General features: G+C 42.4%; 1 protein-coding gene and 1 non-coding gene across 9 annotated transcripts in view; both read right to left on the reverse strand.

Moving 5' to 3' along the window:
• AUTS2 (activator of transcription and developmental regulator AUTS2) overlaps positions 1-27,009 on the reverse strand; it is a 663,053-nt gene that overhangs the window by 362,589 nt on the left and 273,455 nt on the right. For all 8 annotated transcript variants that reach the window (XM_046902440.1, XM_046902439.1, XM_015295944.4 and 5 more), the window contains 2 exons: positions 24,789-24,890; positions 16,997-17,032 (listed from right to left, as the gene is read on the reverse strand). In XM_046902440.1, coding sequence (XP_046758396.1) covers positions 16,997-17,032; positions 24,789-24,890 — 138 coding nt within the window. The remainder of the gene's footprint in view (positions 1-16,996; positions 17,033-24,788; positions 24,891-27,009) is intronic.
• Positions 18,860-18,948, reverse strand: MIR1567 (microRNA 1567). Its single transcript, NR_035051.1, has one exon. It is a non-coding gene; the product is annotated as a microRNA 1567 (primary transcript).

Consider the following 27,009-nt stretch of genomic DNA (forward strand, 5'->3'; position numbering starts at 1 on the left):
CGTACGGCTCATAAAGCAGCTCCTGGAGTGCTCAAGTTTTCAGTTTGGAGTATTACGACTCCAATTTGAGTTTAACTTAATATGCTTTAGAAGGCATCCATTTATCTGCCTTGCAGAGGACGTAATCTCCATCACAAGGGCAGGATAGACAGCTTGAGGGCCATAACCTCTTCAGCTGTTTTTTGCCTTTAATTTGCCACAGCTTGCAAGTCAGGGACCTCAGGCAGGACCTACGTCGTATGGCTGTATTTCGACAAAGCACTTAGGACCAATGAAACCTGTGCAACAACTGGTGATTAAAGTCAAGCAGGTGCCGAAACACTTAGCCGGATTGAGATCATTTAACCTAGACCAAGATGCTGGACTTGTCTTTTACAGCTCGGCTGCTGAAATTCATCCATCAGATGAATATGGGGCTGCCTGCACTGCTCTGCCTATTACTTATTAATGCTTACTTGTGAAATTTTAGAGGCTCATATGAAAGTGATATTTCGAATGAAAAGCTTTAAAACAAACACTGACTTTTTCACTGAGCAGGATGGCATTGTAAACACAACATAAATACAGAACATACAATTCTTCTGGCCTTAATCACCCACACTGAATTTGCAAACTGTACGTCATGGCAGATACACAAACATTTTCTCATTTTGAAATAAGTCCATGCAAGCACCACATGCTGTGAGATATTATCTTCAGGGAGTTGTTTTGATAAAAACAAATGGCCAATCCTAAAGATTAATGCTTCATATGATGCACTCGGGTTATTAATCCCACCTTCTTCTTTCCACTGGCCCTGGTAGCGAATGTTTTCTGGAAAACTGCATGGAGCCAGATGGTTAACTATTGGAAATCTATACTAGAAAGATTAATGCTACCCCATGACAGGGATCAGTCATTTGTAGAGATTTCCTAATACAAACGGTGCGATTTGTTTGCTCTGACTGGCTGGATGAGCCATACTCAGAGGACAGCCTAATTAGCTCTCAAAGATTTTCAAAACATTGGGGGCCAGATGCTGAGCTGCGGTTCAACAACTGAAAGAAAATTATAGATACAGACAGAACAAGTAACACAGAAGTCTAGACAGAGTGAGACATGGCTCTTTAAGCTGCCTTTGCCTTACTGATTCTAGCACAGTATACAGAAGAAGTCAGCACCCTGGATGAGATCAGTTCTCACAAGTGGCTGCTGGAAGACAAGGGGAAATGGTTTTAAACTGAGACAGGGGAGGTTTAGGTTGGATATTAGGAAGAAGTTTTTCACCCAGAGGGTGGTGACACACTGAACAGGTTGCCCAAGGAGGCTGTGGATGCCCCATCCCTGGAGGCATTCAAGGCCAGGCTGCATGTGGCTCTGGGCAGCCTGGTCTGCTGGTTGGCGACCCTGCACATAGCAGGGGGTTGGAACTGGATGAGCATTGTGGTCCTTTTCAACCCAGGCCATTCTATGACATGATATAAGACTCCAGCACCAGGCAGGTGGTTCAATAAGGCAGTTCTGGGAGCTGCGACTCCTCTGACAGGAGAGCTGAGCATGGCCATGAGCTGAATGTCATCTGGCACAGAGCAGCCTCAGCAGCAGCCCACTACACGGTGCAGTCACAAATTGCAGCCATTTCCCTATCGGACTGCTGTGCATCAGCTAAACATACCACAGGGACGATGCATACAAAAAAACAACTGTTTTTTACATCGAAGTTGCAAAGTGCATATGTACATTACTTACAACATTTCACAGCAGCCATTTTTCCAGATGGGTAAAAGAACTGATACGTCCAAGGCCACTGCAATTTCCAAAGCACTTAGATTAAACCTCCTGTATTCAGGAAAGCAGTGAAGCACATGCTTTAAAGTGAAGCACGCACTTAAATCCCATTGACTTCAGTTATGCATGTGTGCTTACACGCTCTCCTGAACAGAATGGATGTAAGCATGTGTTTAAACTTGAACCTGTGCTTTGCCGAGATGAGACTGTGAAGAGAGGAGAGTGAAATTTAAACTGCTGTGAGAAATGCCACTTTTATCACTAAGCAACAAGGCCTTTCCACCAGTGGAGAATGCATGGATGTGTTTGGGGAAAAAAATAAAAAACGAAAGAGAAGATCCACATGGCAGTGCTTTTCTTTTCCCTCAACACAAAGTGAGAAATGAGGGAAAAAAAAAAAAAAAAGAAGAAGAAGAAGAAAAAGGAAAAGAAAAGCCGTGAGAATTGAATGCTTTTTATATAAACTATGCAAATCTTCATTCATATGAAAACACTGACAATCTTGACACTGAGGCCAGGATGGATGGTAACTTCATAAACTGCTGTTGCACACTGCAACGTCCCCGCTGGTTGTTACTGCTCCCCTGCCGGAGGTCACAACATGCACAGCACAGCCAGCAGAAGGGATGATGTCAGTACACCTTCATCCGCCACTGACAAAATCAATCACATGGGCTTTACAAAGCAGAAGTCTCCAGCTGTGCTTAAACCCATTTGAAGCTGACTGATGAAGTAGGTGCAGGAGCGTCTCATGGTAGAGGCAGGAACATCCAGACAGTGAGAATACGTCCCAAATGTTTGTATTTTATATATACCACATATTCCATACATAAACTGTTGTACACTACGTTGATATATAAAGCATGTACTTCATATACTTCGTATTCCATACTTAGTGGTAACACATCAGGACTTCTTTATAAAATGAATACCTGGCAAATACGACAGTTCAAAACCAGAATGTCTCAAGAATTATGGTTATTTGGTTCGTTTTTGTTTTTGTTTTTGCATAAAGAAAGGTCACCTATAACAGCCCAGGCTGAGAAACAAGTTTAAGGGCACATGAGAACCATGGTGTTACTGTATGCAAACTCCTAGAGCAAACCAGCAAAAAATGAACCAACAACAACCAAGAAAATGTACTTTCCTAGGAGGTTATATGGCAAAATCCAATCTGTGAAGCATGTCGGACACTAACTCTACCTACTCCTCTCTTACTTGCTAGATAAGTCAGACTGGAGAAATCTGGTAAAGCCAATGGTCAACAGAACTACAAACTCAGTTCGTAGAGCTGCACACTTTTTCTTTGGAATCACAGAATCATAGAATCACTGAGGTTGGAAAAGACCCACAGGATCACCCAGTCCAACCATTCACCCATCACCTATGCCTATGCCTTTCTGCATCCATCTACACAATGTCTAATGGCAATGGGCAGCAACTGTGGAATGGCTTCTGATTGGTCACATCTCTTAGTTACACATCTTTTCTACTCCAACATTTCACTTCTTCCATCTCACACTTCAAAATTAACTTCAGTTGTAAGCTTTGAGACAAAGGACACTTTATGTGCATGTACAGAATCTAAGGAGAGAAAGTCAGCTTCTCATTGAGATCCTTCAACAGTACCAAAACAAAAATCATGGTACTACAGAAAAACTTAAACCAAAATGCTTTGCACTTCTCCCCACAAATCCCCTCCCCATTTCAACTGTGCCACCTTCACGATGCAGAAAAACATTTTTTCCAGTGTATATACAAAAACTTCATGAAACAAAGGGCAATCAACTTAAATTAAACCAAGTCACTTTGACTCAGAGAAGTATGAGCCTTAAAAATAGGCATTTATTAAGTGATTGAATTTCTAAGGGGTGCCCCTCTTGGTGGTATAAATATCCACCATTGAATAAACCCAGAGAGCATCCTGGAGAAAATATTGACATAGCATACCATCTGATAGCTCTGCAAAAAAGCAATCAGAGCAGAATACGGTAATAAACTAAAATTAAGAAGTTATATATCCAAACCAGACTGAAAGTAATTTTGTGAGTCAGCAGTAAAAAGTTAAATAAACACTAATTTAACACATTTAGGATGTGGCAGTCAATGGATGAAATGTTTTACAGCTTTCTAGCTGTATGAACACAGTCAGGGGACACAGCAATTGAAAAGAGCACGAAGGGAAAACCATATTCTCCTAAGTAAGTCAGAAAGTATAAACACAGCAGCAGAGGAGAGAAAGACACGTCAGGGAAGCTGTTTATAGCAGAAAGCTGCAAGAGGGAGTTTTGATGCAGTGACCTCCAGCGAATGGCTGCGACCTGCTTTTACCGTGCTGTCCTTCTGTACTTTGAGGCAGCACAATCATCCTTTCATAGGAAACAAGCATTGCACATTCCTCTGGGGTGTGCACGGGAAGGAAGTGGTCAGCTCCCCCAAAGAGGCATCCTGGATCAGAAGCAAGCATTTCCAGGCAGTGAGGAATGGAGAGAAAGCTGGGAGAAACAGAACAGAACAGCAGTGGGAATTCTGCAGACCACTGCCTCTCACCAAACCCTCTGTTCCTATCTCTCACGCACACATCCACGCCAACATCAGGCGGGGGGCTCCATTCACAGAGGTTCCTAGGAAGCACCTGGAAACTTTTAGGAAACAAGGCTACCAACAGCAAAAGAATACCAAGATTAATTTCATATGTTAAACTGCACACACAAGTGAGCTGATGACAGCGTGAGTAACGCAGCTATCTCAGATGCTGTTTGAAGTTTTCTTTATCTTTTCAAACAAGTCACAGCAGGAATGGAGTCCCTTCAAACTCACCTTCGGGTAAGCAGTTGAGATGATGCTTTCAAGAAATAATAAGGAGGACTTAATTATTATCACACTTCAGGCATTTGGACTGCAGATAGGCAAGAAAAAAGACTTCACGATGGTGCTGAGAATTGAATGAGGAGCAAATTCATAGCAGGTTTATAAAAATCAGACACTGATAGCAAAGCAGATGAAAGAGGAAAAAAACACTGCGAACTGAAGGACAGAAATGAAAGCAAGAAGCAATGACTAATGACTATGCAACCACCAAGTTAATGAACTTGGGCTCTGAAAGGTGCCACAAAGCAAGTTACTGCATCAACCAGCCTCAGTGAACTCCTTATGCCCAAAGGCAGGCACACGCTTGATGAAACTGCTCACAGGTCAACTCAACAACAGTGCTCTCCAAAACATTCCTTTAAGTAGAGGTGGACATTTGGACATGGGAGGTTTTCTAGTGATATACAACCAAACTTCTGCTGATTCAGTTGGAATAAAGTCCTTCGAAGCTGTGAAGCAGTCGGCAGGGAAGGACAGGGTGAATGGGGCTAAGGGGACTCTTGACATTAATTCCAAATGATGATGTCCTTCTGTTTACTGTTTCTACACCACAGACAATTTATATAAATAAAGCGTACTTGGAATAAAAACACAAACAAAAACCTAAAAAGCTGCAAATTACTGGGAAACAATGGGCAAACAAATGACACTAGGAACGAATGAGGGAGGCTATTAAGAATCAGAGGAACGACAAGGAGTGTGAACAGAGGTTGTGTTTCTTGTCCTCCATTGCAGTCAAGGAGTGCTTCTACCAGAGAGGAAAACAGTGTCATCGGGTGGCACCGTGTGACAACCTCAGAGGGCCTTCAAGGGAGATGCCCTGCTCTTGGTATCACATGCAGGATATTCCACTTTTTTAAAAAAACAACATTAAATTTGCATCAGCTCAGATGGGAAAAAGCATGGCACATGAAGGGAGAAAGGGCTGAATTAATATTCATAAGAGACAATGTGAGGGAAAAGTGAGGGGGAGCTTGGAAAGGGAAATGAGAGAGAGCCATCAGAACTGATGACCCCCTGCACAACAGGCTCAGCTCCCAGGCAAGAATTGCCACGTCCCTTCCCCACCTACACAACAAATTGCTCTGCTCTGAACAGCTTTTGGATTCCCCACTCCAGAGCACTCTGGGGAGGAAACTGCTTTGGCTGAAGTTTGGCAGGAGCAGGTGGCATTCACCAGCTGCAAGTAATTTTGCTCTTGTTGGCATCACAGCAGTTCTTGGACTTCTCACAGTTTGTGTTCAGCGGGGAACAGGGATTGGGGAGGGAGCAAACAAGTCCTCGGTGGTGTTTAACAGCATCCCAGGCTTCACGGCTGGCTCTTCCAAGCTGGCAGCCCTAAGCAGACAGCAGAAGACACAGTGCTTACAGGAGGCACCTGCATGGATTTGCCAGCACGGGGTTCAGGTTTGCTCGTGCCTTTCTGTTCTCTGCTGTACAAAGCACACTGCCTCTGACACAGCTGCCACTCCAAGGTAGAAACAGTCCTGCGAGCCAGATGTTAATGTTGCAGGGAGACAGGAAGAGAGAGGAAGAGGACGGCTTACCAGCAGGTGTAAGTGATCTGTCTGCAGATGGACTAGCCAGCATCAGAGCCTCTCACAGAGCCCCAAAACACATTCCTTTCCCCAGCATCTGTGCTGCCAGCTCTCCAGCATGCACACACCGCGCAGAAATAGGGGCTGCACTTTGAAGATTTCGGAGGCTACTGCTCCTACAAATAATTTCAATTATTACCTTTATTTCATCAAAGAAAAAGCGGAATCTGGATACTTAAGTGTGTCAATTCTATTAAACTGTTTGCCTGGATTTAATGACTTCCATCTTCAGAAACCATCTGAGAAATACAAAGATAAGCACTGGAGTAGGGGAAGAGGAGGCAATTCTCTTCTCCATTTCTCATGTGTGCACACTGCAGCAGAGGGAAGTGGAAATTCAAAGAGCATCTCTTCTAGGGGAATTTCTCAAGTGTTATAAAAATCTTAACCCCCCTCTTTTCTTGCTACATTTTCTTTCAGCTGTGCAGCATGAAAACCCTTCCATTTGGCTTCAAGAATGATTTACCGAAACTAAATCACAGTCTTCCTGCATTCACTGACATGCCCAACAATCCAGACTCTCACTGGGAAGGTTTCTCTGGTTCCAACAGGCACAGTGTCATCCTGTACTACAGCAGTGCCACTCCAGACATGAACTGCGCTCTCTGAACCAGCCTGGCACACACTTACACAGGGCACGACAGCCATTTCTTTGCTCCAAGCTTGTCTTTCATCACCATCCCTGACAGACACATCCTCCTTGGCAAAGATTAGCACTTGGCTAATGAAGTTAGCTCATGATCTTCTATTATAGCTGGTGCCTATTCTGCTGCTTAATCTCTTTTCATCTCCTAAGGTGGGCCAAACAGCCAATGGTATTAATAATAAAATGTTTTATTACAGGAATAGCTAGAAAACTACAGTCTAGTGCAAAGCTACTACACAGACGTGCAGGTAGGCACAGTCTGTGCTCAACAGCATGTTATGAAGTTCACTGAATAAACAACAAAAAACATACATTACTTTCTCTTCACTCACAAGTGACTATCACTTCCTTTTCCTATTACAGTGATGCTTCTTAAATACGGGCTACTATGCTGCTTTTATATGCCAACTATGAGTTTGTACCAAAAACATCTCCAGTAATTCAAAGAGACCTTCTGGAAACCCCTCTAGCACTGCAGGGAATGGCTGCCATCTTCCAGCAAAGCAAGACAGCAGACTCTTTGGCAATGAAAGCAGCACTGATCTGACTGCACGGGTCTAAGGAGCCCTCATCACAATGCAAGATGGCTCGAAACAAAAGCATTTGCTAGAATGAATGGTGGATGTGGCACCCACATCTCTCCGTGGGAGGGGCAGTTCAGAACATCAAGTGCAATGAGGTTCCAGGAGGTGAATAAGCTACTTCAGCTGAATGCACATTAACCCTCAGGAGCAGTAAAGAAGAAAACAACTGCCCTGATCTTTTGTTTTTTCAAACCAGCCTTGCCACTGTGAAAGGAAAAGCCATAAAAAAACTCCTCACTTCCTAACGGTCCGAGAGCTACAATAACCTAATAAGGCTTTTCCTATGGACAAAGTACCTCAAAATACATATTTATAATGAACCGTTACAGCGCGCATCACAACTTTACAAGCCTTCATCTAATTACTTCCACTGAAGCAAACACACACATCTCCCCGCTCCCCCCGCCACACACACAGCCTCACCGAGCACCAAGCCTTCAGCAACCTTTCTCTGATGGACACATTTTTTTCAGGAAATGACACAGTGACATAGGTAAAAGGTGATTTAGATAGACTGCTGTGTCACAAATTGTCAGGATCTGATTTAAAGACCTTGCCTTTGTCAAGAAAGACAGTTGGGTGTCTGCTTTAAAGAAGTACTGGGAATATTTTCATCAAAGGTTTGAATTGAAAAACAGTGGGAGGTAAATATCTGAGATGTTGCCAAGAAAGACCGCTATATCCGTGCAATTACCATTAACAGGGGACAGCAGTGGTTCAATGAAGTAATTCAATCTGGTGTCCTACATTTTATCAGACAGCAATTCTGAGTTCTGACATAAAAGGCTGAGAAAGAGAATTGGACTCTATTCTGTGAAATTTAGCCTTAATTCTTGCAATCAGGAGATGTGTTCTCTACTTCAGGTACCACCCTACCATTCCTCAAGTGACTCAAAAGAAGAATACACTCGTATTCACCATAACACTAACCATTCACATAGGATCAGTTCATACCCTGGATAGGTTTTAGAATGGAATGCATGCAATAAGAGGTGAGAGCTTTCCCTACTTAAGCTACACCAGCATTTCATTACTTCTGAGTTTAGCAGGAAGAAGAAAGATCTGTTGTTTAAAAGATGAAATAGTATGATGTACCCTAAATTGGTACATGTATTTTTTCCAAAACATAAGAAAGAGAGGGAGAAAGTATTCTTTTTCCCCCAGAAAATGACCAAATGAGAAGACTAAGGAAGTTCACATCAAAATAATACCATTGTACGGTTTCTCCTCCTCGTTAATCCCACCATACCTGCACATATAAGCCTACTTTCAGAGAACCTTTTGCACTATCTTTCTCCAGAGTAACCTCTTTGGTTAGCCACATGACTAACCTGGTGATTTCAAAGGTCATGGAGTTTGCACAGCAAACAGTGCCACCAAACAAACAACAAGCAGTAACATCAGCAGATACTTTGCCTCAGAAATAGTCCAGTGTTGCTCTTTCCTCTTGGGTTACAAAAAACACTGCCATGCTCTAATGAGCAAACCAGCACTTTTCATGAAATTATATGAATCCCCTCTGGAGACCCAACTCTACCTTTTCCTAACATTAAACCTACAACACATACAGTCAATGCTATTGAACATCTTTCTTAATGATATGAAACTGAGACCCCTTGGAAGATGGAGGCTTTGTATATGACAGCTTAACTGCTTGCAATCAACCTAATTTGCAGTACGATGACCTGAAATGAGTTTAAAAGCACCATAATGCATGTTTAGCAATCAGTGAGGCAATTCTTTATTATTCAGGTTCACAGTTACAATTTGTGTCACATGTTATGGGAAAGAGAGAAAAGGGGAATACAAAATAGTAATTCTTTTGTTTCACAAGAGCCAATGAGCAAAAAATACACTTACATGAAGCCAACGGCAAAAAGTAATAAAGATGAGCTATGTGTAACAGGGGGCATTGGAGACCAAATCTGGACTGACAGCAAATCTTAGTCTTCCTGCTCCTTATCTAAATCTTATAATCTCCAGAAGCAGAAATTATGAAATTAAAAATTTGCCTACGAAAGATCACGACATGACTTCTGTTAATTGATTTTTGTTGAAGATGGTCTAAGACGATAAAGTCCATCTGAAATATGATCAAAAATACGTACTGACTATGCCCCAAGGTTTTGGAACTGTAAATGAAGCTACTTGCCAACCATTTGTGGCACTCCTCTCTCTTCTGCTGATGCCAGAAGTGAGAGACCCTTCTGGCAAATAATGCAGATTCAAATATATAGATTTTCTTACTTCCTACTTTCCTTTCCCTAAGACACCTCCATTCATCACATTTATTATCCGTGGACTCCACTGAGGCAAGTGGGGAACTATAGAGAAGCAGAAGGAAAAGGGGCTGACATGCCCCAAGCATTTGGTGAAGAAATAGAAGAGCACTGCGTGTAACACCGTGCCAGAAAACAAGCCACAGGAACCACACAACAGGGTGAAACTGAGAGAAAGATATGATGCAGATAGATTGCTCAGTTCTAACAAGTAAAGGAGTGGACTTGGGCAAGGAGGAAAGACAAGGCTGCCCAGAAGTACACTTTAGCTCAGCACTGCTCAATTGAAAGTGGCAACTCTTTGGGTCCACCATCTCCTGATGTATCCAGGGTTTGTCCTAAGGAAATTGATCCTTGCACTGTCCAGACAGAGGATGAAAATCAGTGTTTCAGCAATGAGGGAATAAACCTGACTCTGCAGAAATCCGACATCAGTTCTGCACAGTTGGGTAAGAAACAACTGCCTCTGCTTTCCCCTTTCGTTTAAGTTTTGGACACTACCATTTCACCCCACTCAAAGAACCGTAAGGATTGATATTTTTAAATGCAAAACATTTTATTCAAAAGCCCTGAGCAGGCATTAGGGCAGGTTTCTAAAGTTAATGAGAAAATCCCACACAGAAGGTCTGCAAAAGTAACTAAGAGCGCCACCTCTGCTCATAACAGATCTAAGTATGGACCTTTCTTGAACAAATTCCAACCCAGGTAACGTATTCTTTTTGCCCAAACAATTCTCAAATACTGAGTTAATAACATGTTTCTCTCAACCTTTAGAAAAACACACAGTTTGTTCTCCAAAAATAGTTGTTATTCTCATCTCCAGCTATTCTCATCGTGATTAGTAGGTAGCTAGAAATATACGTACGTCTGCTTTTACTGTTCCTTTTGCTTTGATGGTCATGTCATTAGCAAACTCTTTAACGAGTCTCAGCCGGCCCTAAGAACAGCATTACATTTTACAAATGCTACCATTAGCAGACCTGGGGTAGGCTTTATTACATGTAATGTTTTTATTTGGCAATGACGATGCCTCCCTTACAGCAGCTGTTACAGTGCACTCTATTTTCGGTGGCTCCTGGAAAGATAACACCTAACGTATTTCAGAGAAAGAAACACCAATGTTTTCTGGTCTCACTGCTCCACTGAGGTCTGCAAATGCTAACTGGCAATGCTCAAAAACACAGGTTTCTACTTGGAATTCCGATCACTTTCCTTGAATCTGAATTTTTCTATCCGATGATTCGGAACTTCTGTGTTCAGCTTCCCTTCTCCAAAGATTTTAAAGCGAAGCCAAAATGGATTTCAGTACACCTTTTGCAATAATACTTGGTAAAACTAATTACAGTGAGAAAATTGGAGATCATCCATTACCCTACTAAGCAAATTAGGATTTGTTAACAATGATTTATAGTGCCAAAAGCAGGATAACAAGGATTGTCTTTTCAACTGTATTCACAGAGGACGTGACAGCTTATTAAGTGTGGTGCATCCAAACAGACTGCTGCTGCTGTGCTTTTGTAGACCTCACAGCATTTCAGACGTATAAACACTTCAGCAAAACACATTTGAATGTTTGCCTTCTAAAACTGAGCACTAAAGGTAAAGAGTATCACAGCCTACTTACAAAAACAACTTTTTCTTCTTTTTACCAACATCACTGAGCACATGAAGCGTGCCAAGTATTATATCCCTCCCATTACAGTAGACATTTGAACTTTTCCAATCTATTTCAGGTGATCCTTGTTCCTCTCCTGTGGAAGCCAACGGCTCTTAGAGCAATCTCCTAAAGCTGAGTCTTTCAGCATACTCCCACTTAAAAAGAGTCAACATTGTCACAAATTTGACCACTTCCAGAAACCAGAATATTGGCAGAGACTCTACTCAGGATTGCAGCTATTGCATGAGGACCAGGCAATGAAGGAAAACTGACTGAGTTAAGGGCTATAACTGAGAGTGAGAGCCCAGAGTATGTTCTGGTACAAACAGCATCACATCCGTTCTGTAGGTTATGTCTAAGGTGAAAACCAGTCCTCCTGCATGGTGATGAAATAGTTGGCCTTATCTAGGCCAGCTACTGGCTCTCCATCTTCACTCTCCTAATACTGTTGGTGCTCCACTTGGGATGAGTTTTAGAGCTCTGAGTGGTGCAATGCAACATTACACAACACAGCGTCCCAGTGGCATGCAGTAACTACGCAAACATCTGCTGAACCGAACCCACTCAGGGCCAAACTGGATAGCACAACTGATTAGCTAGAGCCTTTGGGAGTATGCTCACAATTTATGTTTGTCTGAGTCACCAGCCCGTGTGCACATCACTGTTTTCTTTTTTCTTGCTTATTTTTAAGGTGGAACAAGATCACTGTTGGCTAAAGAAATGTCACTGGTGCTTATTTCTCCCTTCCAACCTCCCAAACTTGTTTCTGTCATCAGCTGGTTACAAAATGCTGACCAATTCTGAAAAGCCACACATTGCTTTTTTCGAAGGGGGGGGGAGGACTGCTAACACCCCCCAAAAAAAAACCCACACAAAAACCCACCATCAGCACCAACTAAAAACAAAGGAACCAGAAAATGAACTTAACAGTCTTCGGTTGCTCCTAACAATCCTGGGAGCTGGCCTTGTCATTCAGAGATAAAACATGAAGCTATTTCAATTTTTATTTCTGTTCCGTTTTGTGTTGCAAACCAATAAACCATCTGTACCTTTTAACGTGAGATTGGCTGGAAGGGAGATACAGAAAGCAAGCTAGCAAAAACCGTTCTCTGTAGCCAGGTAAGAGAAAAAGCTTTCAGCTATTACTCAAACGCCTATCATATTCTAAAACATCTCCCTCAGCCTTTTAAAATGACAGACAGCTGAACAGTGTTAATAATTCACAAATTCAAGTAACTTTGCTAAAGCAAGAAAGTTTTTTTCCTAAAATTCTAGCTACTTTCTAATTATCTTATGCCACTTTCAATGAGATGTAACCTACCTCGTCATCTACCTCTGAGTAGAGATGATGATTATTTGCAATGCAAAAAAAAAAAAAATCAAAGACAAGGGGGAGGTCCTCCAGGAAGTGTTTAGTTGTGATTTCTTAGGGTTCACCTATATTTACAGTACGTCCAAATATTATTTCTTGTGGAAGAAGCAGAAGATAGGCTGTCACTAGCTGAAGAAAACAAGCATGCAGACTTACTCACAACTCCTCGACAACTTTGCCTCATTAGCACTCATTCAGAGGTTACTCACACATGTCCCACTCTGCTGATAGCACCTAATTAGAAAGCCTATTTAATCAATGGCAGTTCCGATCATGCCGGTTAGGTATGAGTTAGGCTGAATCATTTAATGGAGATTCCCAACACTGACTATTGACTTCATAGTGAATATGGGTTATCAAAGCAGACTGTGTGAATGCCTTGCCCTTCCCAGAGCATGCAAACTTTTTCTTTGTGTTTTGCACAAGAAGCACTAACACAGAGGCAACAATAGCATAAGAATCAGTCTCCATCTTTCCCATTCAAAAATTTACCTAATTACAGCACAACACTAGATAAGATTTTAGCTGTACCACAACTACGAGAAGTGCAGCAGGAATTACTAGATGGAATTATATAGATATCAGAAAAACACTTTCATATCACTGAAAAGGGTCAGGTATGTAAACATTTTCTCAAACAGCAATATCAGGAGACCCCCTATAGAACTAAGAGGACCCATAAGCAATTTCTGCTTTAGTGTAACACACACAGCATACACAGACATTGTGGACACAAGTCGCTATCAAAACCAAATGCCCAGGATAAGCATAGTTTCCTAGCCTCACAACCTCCATTCTGTACATGTTAGGTAACGTGGTCAATATAAACCAACCCTTCACTCTCCAGAAACTGGGGGAGAAATCCTCATCTCCCTGAGTGAACAATTGTCCCTTCCTGCTCTCATTACACACAATTACACATTATTATATTATACAATTACAATTACATGCGGAACAATGTAGATGTAGTGTTGGTTGCTCACCAATTACGTATCTCTCACTTCAATTATGCTAAGGTAAATCCTGCTTCCATGAACGACTCAGAGCAAAATCAGCAACATCAAGTATTAGATATCAAGTATTCCCCAAGATGTCAAAAAAACCCACAAAAACAGAAAATAATGAACTCTTCCTTGTTTGTTACATTTCCACGTAAACGCAACGCTTTTCTAATTATGCTGCAAAGCAACATGCCTAAGTTGACACAAAGGATACTCACTACTTACTCCAAAATCAACAAGCAACTAATAGGGAAGTACAAACCTTGGTTCTTTCAAGCTTTAAAAAGAAACACAGAAATGACAGAAAAGACAGCAATAGAGCAATTAACGGAGGACCCATTCGCCATCAATACTGATGATAGGTTTCACCATCTCAGTCTGCTATCCGAAGCACTAATTACAGAGCAGGTGATTTTCTCCACAAAGGCATCTATTGGTGGAGATGCAAACTACTAACAAGAAACCAATGCTACCGGAGAAGAGATAGGAGACTGAGGACGATAAAAGCAATAATGAACCCTGATAATTAAAGTACAGATCTAGACAGAAGGAACACTATTTCATTAATACTTGGACAAAACAGCAAATAGTGGCTACTATCCGTACCTCTGTGTTCATTCATTTCAGAGTACAACCTGCCTCCACCTGGGATCCAGCTCGCCGGAGGAGATGCTTTCAGACAGAGTCGATTATCAGTCCACTTCAACTTACCTGGTTGCCTGTGTTCCCCGTGGTGCCTATGGTATGCGACATTCTATGCTCCAAAGTACATCGTATATTGATCAATAATTTCCACGGGGAAAAGCTTTATTATTATCTATTAAGCTAAAAACTATTGTTGTTCTATTTGAGACCAATGGCCCTTGTTTTGATGTTCTAGATTAACGCTAAACAGAAAAACTAACCGTCTTCTCCAGTTAAAAGCTCTAAGAAGAAGTCAATTCAAATATTCTTTCCGCACTTTGATAATGCAATAATTACATTTATCAGAAACACATGCTCAGTGGATCATTCTGGAGCATTTTTCTCATTGTCTGGTACCACAAAACACATCTGGGTTTTATTTGCCCCATGTAAGTTAATAAGAGAATGGACTTTTTTTTTTTAAACAATAAGCAGGATAATCCTAAAAACAATTTTTTTTCAAAACAAGAGGAGGAGGAGGAAACAACTCCTCAAGTTTCATCCAAAACTGGGTAACTGTAAAAACAGCTTTCTGTGGGAGTTATTTCACTATTAAGCTATCAGTGAAGAAGGAAAAAGAAAGTTACAGGAATCAACGTACGAAAGTACATCACGTTAATGGAACCCAAGACGGGATGCCTCCCTGATCTGCTCAGATCTGAATCAGTACAATTTAAAGTGCCAATGCGTTGGCATGAGAAGATGCTAAGCTCCTTCTTGTTGCTCAGCTCCCAACTTGGTAGAATTGGAAACTTTTAAGCTTATTGCTGGAGCATAGGGGATGTTGACACCTTCCAGATTTTCACTTTACTGGACCAACCCACAGACAGTATGGTGCAAGGAACAGCAGATGGCTTTTCTTCTGTTACCTCTGCTTCCTAAATACGAAGCTGAACATTGTTCTTAAACCATGCATATTCAGCTCTCGCTATAAGGAGGAAAAGGTTTATTTATATATGTTAAAGCCTTTCATCCCGCATTATATTTGTCCCATTCCAAAGCATCTCTGTGCATTCATATGATTTGAATTTCAAGCACCCAGACAAAGGAAAGCAATTTAATCTTAAGTACGGAGTTTTAGTTTTAATCTTAATGCAAGATACATGTTGAGATGTTTGATATTCTTCTTGCTTTCATTTCCTCCCTCTTAAAAAGACATGATGCAGAACAGGGAAAGTACTGAAAAAAGGAAGCCGTTTTTTTTCCTGTTTCACATTTTAGCTTACGCAGATTAAGGCTCTAGTCTAATTAGAAGAACTACCACCAACCTTTTCCAGTTGATAACGCTCTCTTCAGGCCTTACCACTGGCAGAAGACAGAACATTTGGTCTGTGCTGAAGTCCTGCGTGACCCCAGCAGGACATGGCATTTCTCCATGTATTAAGCAATTTCTGTGCTTGCTTTTCACACTTTACACGTGAGGCCATGCATTACACAGTTCAATCCCATGTCTTTCTCACAGGATCACAGACCTCTGTGAAAAAAGGGTAAACTCTACCGTGTTCTAATGGGAGACAATTACACTCTGGGAATCTAAAAAGAGAGCAACGAAGATTTTTTTTCATCATGTAATTGAATAGTACACAGTTTTCTTTTCCCAGAGTTTGATGAAAAGATAGAAGCCATCTTTGATTACACTTCTAAATACATAGAACAGTGCTATGGAGAAAGTCTCACTGCATGTTACCCACCTGTTTTTGGACATACATAATGTCCTGTTTCTCCTACAGATGTCACACAGAGGTAGCAATGACATGCTTGGAGAATGCAGTGTAAGTTTGAAAGTTAGAGAGGGTACGAGCAATTTAAATACAAATCTTAGAGGAAAATGAACAGTGCACTGAATTGACTGCAAAACATTTCTTACTCCCAAACTCATCCGCATGTAAAAGGTCTGTTGATAAATTTGGGAATAAACACACGGAAAATTGTAAGTATGGACTGTTCAATCAATGAAGAGACGTAAATAAATGACAAAAAAAGACACACTGATCAATTATCAATCCAGTCGGGGTCCGATCCTCTTCTCATGACATTAAATGTAAATCTAGCATAAATATAATGACAGGTGTGCTTTCCTGGTGACACAGAGGGCTTTTACCCAACAGGTAGGAAACACTCTTGTGCTCTCTGGACTCTGGTACACAGGGGATGAGACAAAACTGCCACAATGGGCTCTTCAAAGTCTATGAATCATCGAGGATTGGTACAGGGGGAAATCAATCCAGCCATCTCGGATTAGAGAGCTGGTATGACCATGTTTCATTTTTTTTTTTTGCTATAATTGTGTTAATTAAATATTTTTGGAATTTATGTAGCAACTAATGACACTTCTAATTAAGCACAGGAAAACACTGATCTCCACATCTGCTATGTTACTTATGTATTAGTGGAAGAAGAAATAGAAAAAGCTAAGTTAACCTAGTGGGCAGATGGAGATTGGTTATTTATGCTTGTTTCTACATAGTAAGGCAATTTCATTTCAGGAGTAATGCAATGCTGCTCAGAGATGTGTGTTAAAGTTGAGATACACTTACAAAGTAGCCTGTTCCCAAGCTGGAAGGAGCTGAGCTCTGCAATAAAACACAAAGACAAAGTGGAAAGTCAGTGATGGTTTTTAACACGTTCCAATCCACACAGCTCATTACCAGCCCTTTCCAAGCTTTTCATCACTACATCACAGCACCAATGTGCTGCCCCTTGTCATCTGCTACTGAAACAAACACGGTGTTGCTTAATTTTTCCCTTTACATCTCTCAACAACTCTGAGATGGTAACGTGCTATTTACTGAATTCCAAGCTTCTGCGGTGGACGTAATTGCCAATTTATTTGACAGGCAGCTGGGTAATGAATTAATGATGGCATTTCGCCCTGCACTGAGACTAAACAGACACTCATCAACCAGCCTCCCTGACATGCTGACATTCAATGCCCTGGACTCCAGCTACTCAGCTTTGTGGCCACAAAGGGGCAGGCGGGAGGGGGAAAGGGAGAAAAAAAAATGTAGGCTGACTTCAAAACAAAAAGCCCGGTGGGTTTAGATGACTTTTCCAGTGTATGACCTGTTTGCCAATTTATTCCCGAAAGGCCCTGGTTAGTACACACATAGTGCTTCTCTAAAATGAGACGTTTTGTAAACATAATTAGTAGTCTGAAATGTAAAAGAACGCGTGGGCACAGAGAAGCTGCTTCAGTCCGTGTACCATTTCCTGGAGAACAGTCACTACGATTTCCCACTTGGATGTCCACACTGTTAGACAAACCAAGCATTTAAGAGGAGAAGCAAAAATAAACCAACCAAACCCTACCGTGTGAAACTGATTCCAAAACTCAAAACCGTAAGAATAATTAAAACCAATATTACTAAATAGGAAAACAATCAGAAGGTTTAAATGCTTAAAAAAATAAAAAATAAAAATAGGCATCATGAAATTCATTTTAAGTGGGATGCGATCACAACGCCTACATTCACAGGAATTAAGGAGATAAAGGGGTTTGTTTCATTAGTTTTTCATCTCAGCAATGGGGATTACCCAGCAGGTTCTCTTAGAGCCATGGTGAGAGACCGAAACATCTCAGGCCTAATCCAGGTCACTGCTGTTGTATTAAAGGGTGATCAGTTCCAACGCTCTGACCCCATCACCTGAAACGCTCTAAGCCAGGCTGGTCAATGGACAAGGAAGCAAAAGGCAGAGGGTAATTCTGAGGTGAGCAGTAGGAAGCTCAGATGACCAACCTTCAGCTCCTGCAGCTCAGGCTGTACTGCAGCTCTGTAGTACAAATGCTCTCCCAGTGCTGCCAGAGCTCTGCCCTTACCAGGACCCAACCAGCCTCACCCAAACATTGGAAAGAAGCAGGATTTGCATCCCTGCCACCCCTACTGCAGGGAACCCTAACAGCAACCCCCTCTACTTCTGATCTCCAAGTGAAGCGCTGACACAAAATGAAGCCAACCCCCACCCCCAAGGGGCTGATTCGGTCTTTTCACTGAACCCTGTGCAGCAGAAATAGTGCCAAGAAATTTTAAATTAACAGCCGTACTCATTGCAAATAATCAGAATAGTACCATGTGTGCACCAAAGCACTACTAAAAAGAGAGGTTTAGAGAGGTTATGTACGTACAGGGAAAGGCTTTTTAGTTTAAGCCATTAAAAGTTAAAGACTTAGCAGGGGGAAATCATGAGGAATGGATGCCCCATCCCTGGAGGCATTCAAGGCCAGGCTGGATGTGGCTCTGGGCAGCCGGGTCTGGTGGTTGGCAACCCTGCACATAGCAGGGGGTTGAAACTAGATGAGCATTGTGGTCCTTTTCAACCCAGGCCATTCTATGATCCTAGCAATCTTAGGGGTACCAACATCGCAGTATTAACAGGCTCTGCTATCGAAATTTGGAATTCCCAGCACAGGGATGGGAACAGGCAGCCATGAGCAGTCAGGTAAGCACCACAGCACAGCCTTCACATGGCTGCCAAGTCCCCTCCAGGGGCCACATATGGGGTTTCATGAGCCACTGCTGCCCGCAGTTCTGTAACACCAGGTTGGAAGGGCTGCATGGATGCTGAACGAGTCCCACTCTTTCACTCACGACTTATAAAACTTACTTCAAAGGCTGAACGCTCCGAAGTTTACATTCTGCATCTGTGTGCAATTTTTGTCTGCTTTTTATTCCAAGCTTTGGAAGGATCAAATATCAAAACAACATACAAAACAAAGAAAAAAAAAAAGGAATAAGCAAACAAAATGCTTCCCGCTGAATATTTCCATTCCTTCAAAAGCAACGCTGCAATGGCTATGAGAGGACAGCTGAAACGTAGCAGTCAAATGACTTTTGCTGAAAAGAAATAATTTTGTGCAATTTCAGGGAAATTCGGCTTTGCTCGATGGAAACACAGCCCTCCACAAATTGCATGCTGCATATGGATAGTACACTCGGCATACTCTGTTCAGTTTAAGTAGCTACAAAAGACTGCATTGCACATGCATGGATGACTAAGTTAGCTGCGTTGTGAACTGTGTGCTGAAGCAAGGGCTATGCAAGAAGGCAGCTTCTCACCTGTTTTTTTTTTGACAACTCCCAATAGCGAAAGGATCCTACTACCCAGTGCCCAGCCTTGGTACCAACTGATGAGTGTGATACTGTGTATGCAGCATCTTTACAAGACCATGCTGAGTCGTGATCCTGCACTGGATGGTTCTACATCTCTTATATAAAGTGCGCCTATAATAGAGGGAATGGTTTCACTTTCCCCCTTTGCAAAATCCGACATTAGGTCACTGTTTGATATTCACACAACCACCAGCAGAAGCCTGCACTGGGTGCCCATCAGCAAAACGCAAGCCGCTTGCTTAACATTAACACCATTTCAGTTTTGTTATTTTCCTTCAGCTCTTTTCTAATTATTTATTTCTTCTTTTTTTTTTAAAGAGAACAACTTTTGGCCCAGGAGCAAAAATGCAGTAACCCTCTCGTAAGCATTACTTTACTGTGTACCAATGAAAATTACATCCTTGAGGTCTTGGAAGGCACAGTTATACCCATTTTGCATATAGATTGTGCATTACTCGGGGAGCTGGGTGGGGAGGAAGGCTGTGTTGTATATATTTGTTCTGGCTATTGTTTATGCAGGTCTGACTGAATGAAGGAACAGTGGGTATCATTTCAATTTCTGATGTCAACATCAAATTACTTATTTAATTTCATGCCTGGCGAAGCATTGTATAGCTACACGCAGAATCATTTCACTTCATTTGTTATGCTGTGTTTTCTTGGCGATTGGCTTGCCTTCCAACTGACAGCTTTAATTACGACATGAATTTGATTGCACTGCCGAGGAATTAACATAATGCAACAAAGCATTTAAGCACCCAACCTTAGACACACAAACACACACATACACACCCTCGCACACACAAAGCAGCAGCCACTGCAGCTGATCGGCTTCTGGCACACACACACACAGCTTTGCTGGTGTTATCCCACTTTAGACACAGCCAAGATTACTGGGGATATTCTGGAGGAGGAGAAGCGCTAAGGATTTCAGAGCACATAACCCAAAGACTGCATCTCAATTTGTCTTTCTTTGGGCTTCAGACAAAGGTGGGAGGAATGGGAGGCAGAGAATTGCATGTCTCGTATTGAGGTGGAAACCATGAGCCATCCAAAGCATCACACTGTTGGGTGCTGAGACCTTTCCTGCCTGCAGACAGCAGCAGAGCTGTGGGCAGGGCACGCTGGGACTGACTCCTGACTCAACACCTCACTGGGACTTGTTCTCAAGAGTGAAGTACACAATGCAGTAGGTGCACACAGCTACAACAACAGCAGGGAAATAGGAGCTCTACTGAAGGAGTGTGCAAGCTCTGCAGTGACCCTTCACGCTGGTGAGAAATGGAGTCATCGTGAAAAAAAGAAGCATCCCTGTACCACTTCCTATAGAGAACTGGAACAATATTCCAGAGAGATGCCAGCACTGTTGCTGAGTTATTTCTCCCAGTGTGTGACTTCCTGTTCAGCAAACAGAGGCCAGGCACTCCATGCTGCTGCCGTGCAGGGGAAGACCTGCCCTGCCCATCTTCTCCAGGGCCATCCTTTTCAGCGCCCATCCTTTCTTGACCATCTTCTCATCAGCAGCCTGCTACCAGCAGGGCTGAGGGTGTCTGAAAAAGCCTGGACACCCTCTCCTCCCAGAGCAGACTCGCACTGCCGCTGCATCCCAAAACAATGAACAAGATCCGTTTTGCAGCCATCACATTTTTAACAGGATTAGCACTGAGCATGCACAAGGCATGCACAAGCTTCAGATCTGCACCAGGTCAGGAACTGAGGGACGTGTGCTATAAAAATGAGTTTTTGGGTTTGATTTTGATTAGTGCGATGGTGGGCTGAACCCCCAAATACTCCATGCATTTACCATCTAGGTCTGATGCAATTCTCACATTTCCCTCCAGTGATCTCTTGGCTGCTTGTAAAACACGGCTGAAAGGAACCTCATGCACTCTAAAGCAGAAAGATTCAATTAAAAACAAATACATACAGAAACAGAAGGAAAACAAGTTGACTGAGCTCCAAGCTGTGGCAAAGCGCTGCCATCTTGTCTCCAAGCAAGATCTCAACAAAATGAATTCTACTACTGGCAAGATTTTGATGAGATTAAATTGACTGCAGCACCCTATATATAAAGGAAGAGCAGCTCTCCAATTTCTCCTTCAGGCCCCTGGAGCTACCTCTGCCCATAAAGGAAAAAACAAGTTGTCATTCCAAAAAACACTGTATGGGGTAGGAAAGGGTTTATGAAATGGGATTCAGACGGGGAGATGTAATAGGGGACTGGCAAATGCTTGCAAAGGAGCACTTGAGCAGTCGTTATCCCCAATCTGGCAGAGGTCAGGTTGCCTGCTAATTACCTTCTCTGGCGGAGGTATGTGAGGATGTGCGCCTGCGCACACGCGTGGGGGATGAAGAGAAAGGAGCTGATGGAAATCAGTGGCACTGCATTGTATCTGACAAGAACATAGGATATTCCCCTTCCTGCTGTCTGATGCTATTTCAAGCCTCATTATGGGAAAAGCCTCCTGTTTAACCTGCTCTTTCCACTGAATTATCTTCTTCTCATTTTTGACCACTTCTCTTGAAAATGCTGCAAATTACCTGCTTGGATCTCATTAGCCTGGAAAAGAGTCATCCCTTGTAAACACACTTTGCATCAATCTGCGTTATCCAAGGACTATAGGTACATTTACAAAACGCAGAGTTGAAAGATATCTGACAGGAGAGGGAACGAAGACACTGACATGTCAGTTTGCAACCGGATATTCATTATACTGTCTCCCTCGTTCTGCATCTGTCACTAAGCTATCACTTAGGCTCCACATTAAAGCTCACGAAGCTAACATTTCTGTTTCAACAGCTTACTTAAAACTAGGGATGTGAAAACTGATCATCCACCTAGACTATATGCACTTCATTCATTATACATGTTTTCATGGAGTAGCCATGGTTAATCTTACAAAGCTGTGGGGCAGTACGAGTGGAGATTCATCATATTTCAAGTCCCAGATTTGCTTTCTGACCTCAGGGCTAATCTGTCTGGATCTTTTTTTCTTTCAATTTTAAGCAGAATACACACTTGCTGTGTATTGTTTCTGAGCATTTTTTAAAATCAGGATCTTCAGAGAGAGCTTAGCCTTCTGTCTGCACTTTTTATTCTGGATAACCATTTGCTGTAACCATTAGACAATTTGTTTCTTTAAAAAACCCACAACATGGAAAATAACCTTATTAAGCTAGTGATGCTTCTTGGTGCATACAAGCACAGGTGGGCTCTCCCACAACTAGATATGAAGCACGATATGGCTTTGCATGGCCCTGTTGTTTAATAAAGTGGGGTGTTTGTCTTCAGAAGAGAGAGAAACGCAGAGCAGCATTTACTTTTCTTAATCAAAAGGGTCTGGGAGAGGCAGAAGGCCACCACAGACACAGGTAAGAGCACCGTACCTCCCAAATGCTTGTGAAATCTCAGCTGAACCGGCAACACCAGAACACAGAAAGACACGCTTGTATTGCAATCAGTCATCAAAGCATAAAGGAACTTACTTATTAAGCAAAACATAAATTATGCATAACTTGACTTTAGTATATATGTTTTCACATCTATATGAACAGTGTTTCTTTTCAGCAACCTGTGAATCCCTGTGTCCTCTCTCGGGTGCAGCACTAAGGAAGTCATGTTTGTTCTCCCCTTCCTTTTAACTTGCCGTAGTGCCAAGAGAAATGCAAAGTATTGGAAAAATATGAGAGGGGAAAGAGAGAGATTAGAGGAAGGGGGACCAGGGCTCTGTGCTCACAGCCAGGCCTGGCACTGCACTGCTGAGAGCTGCTGGGAAGCTCCAGTAAAGCCTCAGAGCTCTCCATGCAGCACACTGCAAGGGAGCAATGAGGTGAAATCAAAGCCAGCTTTGTAAGGAGGGGTGGGTTTTTTTTTTGCTAGAAGATGTTCTGTAGTTGTGAAGTTCATCTCAGCGGCTTCTAAGCTGCCACAGGGCTCAGAGCAAGCTGGATAAATTGACAGGCTGATGGTCAGCTGCTATCCACTGCTACCTGTACTGAGCATTTTCTCACTGCCTCCTCCATTCTCCCCTTCCAAAAACACCTTATAGGACTGAGGCTACCCTCACCTGGCAGCTATGAGAGCAGGACCTGAAGTGTCTAACTCAATGCACCCATAAACGATGGCTACAGCAGAAGAATGGGCCCCTAAAACAACGTGATAAAGGGGTGAGGGAAGATAGTGCAACAGATTTTAGACCTTCACAGAGAAAACCAGGTGGCTGTTCCAGCAATATGCACAACTCAGCAAAAATGGCTAGCTGTATGCCTTCAGGCTTAAATTCGCACAACAAAATGTATCCTTTACAAAGGTATTGCCTTTAATGTGTGCTCAATTCCATTTTATTGGATTGGCCTATAGAGGACACCATCTGGTATCTGTCATCCAAATCTACATGGACATGCTATCAATAAAATCCCCATTTCCAAAATGTGGGTTAGTTAAAAGTAGGGCCAGATTGCTGGCTGATATAAATTAGTCTGACTGATGTAGCTGTGTTTTTACCAGCAAAGGATCTGACCTACAATAATCCCCACTTTGGATACTCTTTTGGGACAGAGGCTGTCTTTATATTCTCTGTTGCAAAGCATGTAGCAGAGAGGACACACAGCCATGAATAAAACACTCAAGGATTGTGATGGTACACATAATAAATAAGAATCTAATTGCAGCAACAAAAGATTTCTGTATTTAGTCATACGTCAGAATAACTCACGCGTGTCATTCAGTGAATGGGCAGCATATGCTTCACTGGAGAAAAGCATTCTCTGTAGAGCTGCCATCTTTAGGCAGAGCAATAAAGGCAGAGCTTATGCTATTGTTGGCCGTGTTATATCAGTTCATCAGATATAAGTTATAGCAGAATCTCTAGACTTACTTTCCATAAAGACAGTATTTACCCCCAAAGAAATGCATTATTTCCCTTCCCCAACTTGGGGTGAAAAGAGGCCATCTCACTTCTCAACGAAGCAGAGCACTGTAACTTCATTAAGTGGCCACCAATTATCTTTAAATAAATGAGTCAGACGTTGTACCAAGCGTTATGAATTTGACTGAACTGGGACAGGTGACAGAAGTTATTTCTTCCCCTTTCGCTCCTGAAAGTGCAGGGGATTTTAGCAACAATCCATCCCAGAAATGAAATCCAGTTACAACTCAGGGCCCTCTGAAAGTACACCACGGACGGGCAGAACAGTGTTTGGCTGTAGGAGCTTTACTTACATCACTGAGCCTTTCCCGAGAGCTACTTCGATGGAAACCTTTCGATTCCCCGCTGGCGCTTTCACTGTCACTGTCTCGGCAGCTGTTCTGACCTGGCTTGAGCTGCAAAAAAGATAGAAAACAGAGAAAGCAAGAGTTTAGCCTGGCTCAGGTAAGTCCCCTGCTATTGCCACAGGCACAGCGGCTCCTGGTGCACGACAGCTCCCAGACATGTTGAGAGAGGCAATCTGCACATCCCAAGGAGACCACAGAGTAAAACCATCATTTTGGGACCTTCTGGTCGTCTTAAGTTATTTATGCCATAAAAGATGTTTTGTAAAGTTGCCATCAGAACAAAGAACACCTGGGACCAATTCCTCCCTCATTACAGCATCGAAGTATTGAGGATCTTGGATCAATGGAAATCTCCCACGGGGACGGAACAGCCTTTGCTGTACTCATTCCTAACAACATTGCCTTGTACCATAAAAACTTCTTGGCTGACCTCAGTGTTCATAAAACATAGAATTATAGAATGGCTTGGGTTGAAAAGGACCACAATGATCATCTAGTTTCAACCCCTGCTATGTGCAGGGTCATCAAAAAACATGATCTATTTATCAACTATTGGATTGGTTTTGCTTTTCAAACCCTTTTTAAACGAACATTACTGGCATGGCAATACATTAGAAAACACAAAAAAATAAAGACCTATATATTCAAGACAATTGAGAACATACCTGCATATTATGCAGGCCAATGTATTGAAATGGCATTGTACTGAAATGAGCATTTCCCATACATGCACATTATACATAAGCCCACAAGCACATACACATATATATTGCAAGAGCATGATATGTGAGCTACATCTACTGCAATGCTGGAACTGTACGCCTTTCTTCTACACATCTTTCCTTGTATTTTGCTAGCACTTTCTAAAAGCTAGCTTTAGCCTTTTGGGTGCCTTATTGGAGCTGACTGTGATAAAATTGTTTACTTCAGAGGTTAATGTTGACAAAAAGTCAATTTCTAAAATTTAGATTTAAAATCACAAACTACAACTGCTGGCAAATGAGGAGAACACATGCAGCGATGTTCCTAACGAGTTTATAAGGCACCTATGATTACATTCATAAAATAAACACTACTATATTTTGTAGTAATTTCTATTCAGACTGTACATAATTACAAGCATTACACTCATCTCTATTTCACAACTGTTGACCAAAAGTTCCTAACCCATGAATTCTCTCCACCATCCTTCCCCACTTCTCTCTCATTTCATTCTGGTTCACCCAAAAACATGCTGCACAAGCACACACACAAATACATGCTCTTTTTCAGAGGCACAACACACACACTTCTGTGTCCCAGCCACACACATCGCTCCTCTCTCCCAGGTTCACTACAGGAATACATTCAGGAATATCCTCACTCCAATGGGTACCGTCAGTTTCTCCCAAGCACTGCAGCCAGTTGGGCAACAGCAGACTGCATGTGAGGTCTGGTGTGTGCAAAATGGCACTGCTTAACCTTCATCTCTTATTCCCATTTGGTAAGAAAAAAACAATCAAACGTGTTCAATGCTGAAAGCGTAACTGCTTGATGCTCTTTTACATTACTCTTTCCAAGACGTCATGTTGCTTAGCTAAGACCTGCATGGCCTACAAGAGCTCCAAATCTCAACAAGGGCCCTTGTGTCTTGGTTGCATGTTGCCATAGAAAACAACTCTATAGATGTCCTCTGGGGTTTTCCATTCCTGGTCTTGTGGCATCCCCTCAGCCATAGATATTAGGAGGATGTTTTTCACTCAGAGGGTGGTGACGCACTGAACAGGTTGCCCAAGGAGGCTGTGGATGCCACATCCCTGGAGGCATTCAAGGCCAGGCTGGATGTACCTCTGGGCAGCCTGGTCTGGTGGTTGGCGACCCTGCACATAGCAGGGGGTTGAAATTAGATGATCACTGAGGTCCTTTTCAACCCAGGCCATTCTGTGATTCTATGATAGCTGTGATGACAGCAGAGCAGGGTGATATTTCTTGGCATTACCCAATCAAAAGCCAATTCAGTCATGTGAAAGATGAGCCAGTGGGGATTTAAGAGCTTCAAAGTTCATGGTGGAGCAGCAAAGTCACAACAGACACCCACAACACTGAAGAAGCTGCAGGAAACTCAGCAAACTCACCCAAACCCTGCACCTCCTCCTGCTGCAGTGAGGTCAAACATCTGACAAACATT

This window comes from Gallus gallus, chromosome 19 (genome assembly GCF_016699485.2).
Source record: "Gallus gallus isolate bGalGal1 chromosome 19, bGalGal1.mat.broiler.GRCg7b, whole genome shotgun sequence".
Lineage (NCBI taxonomy): Eukaryota > Metazoa > Chordata > Aves > Galliformes > Phasianidae > Gallus > Gallus gallus.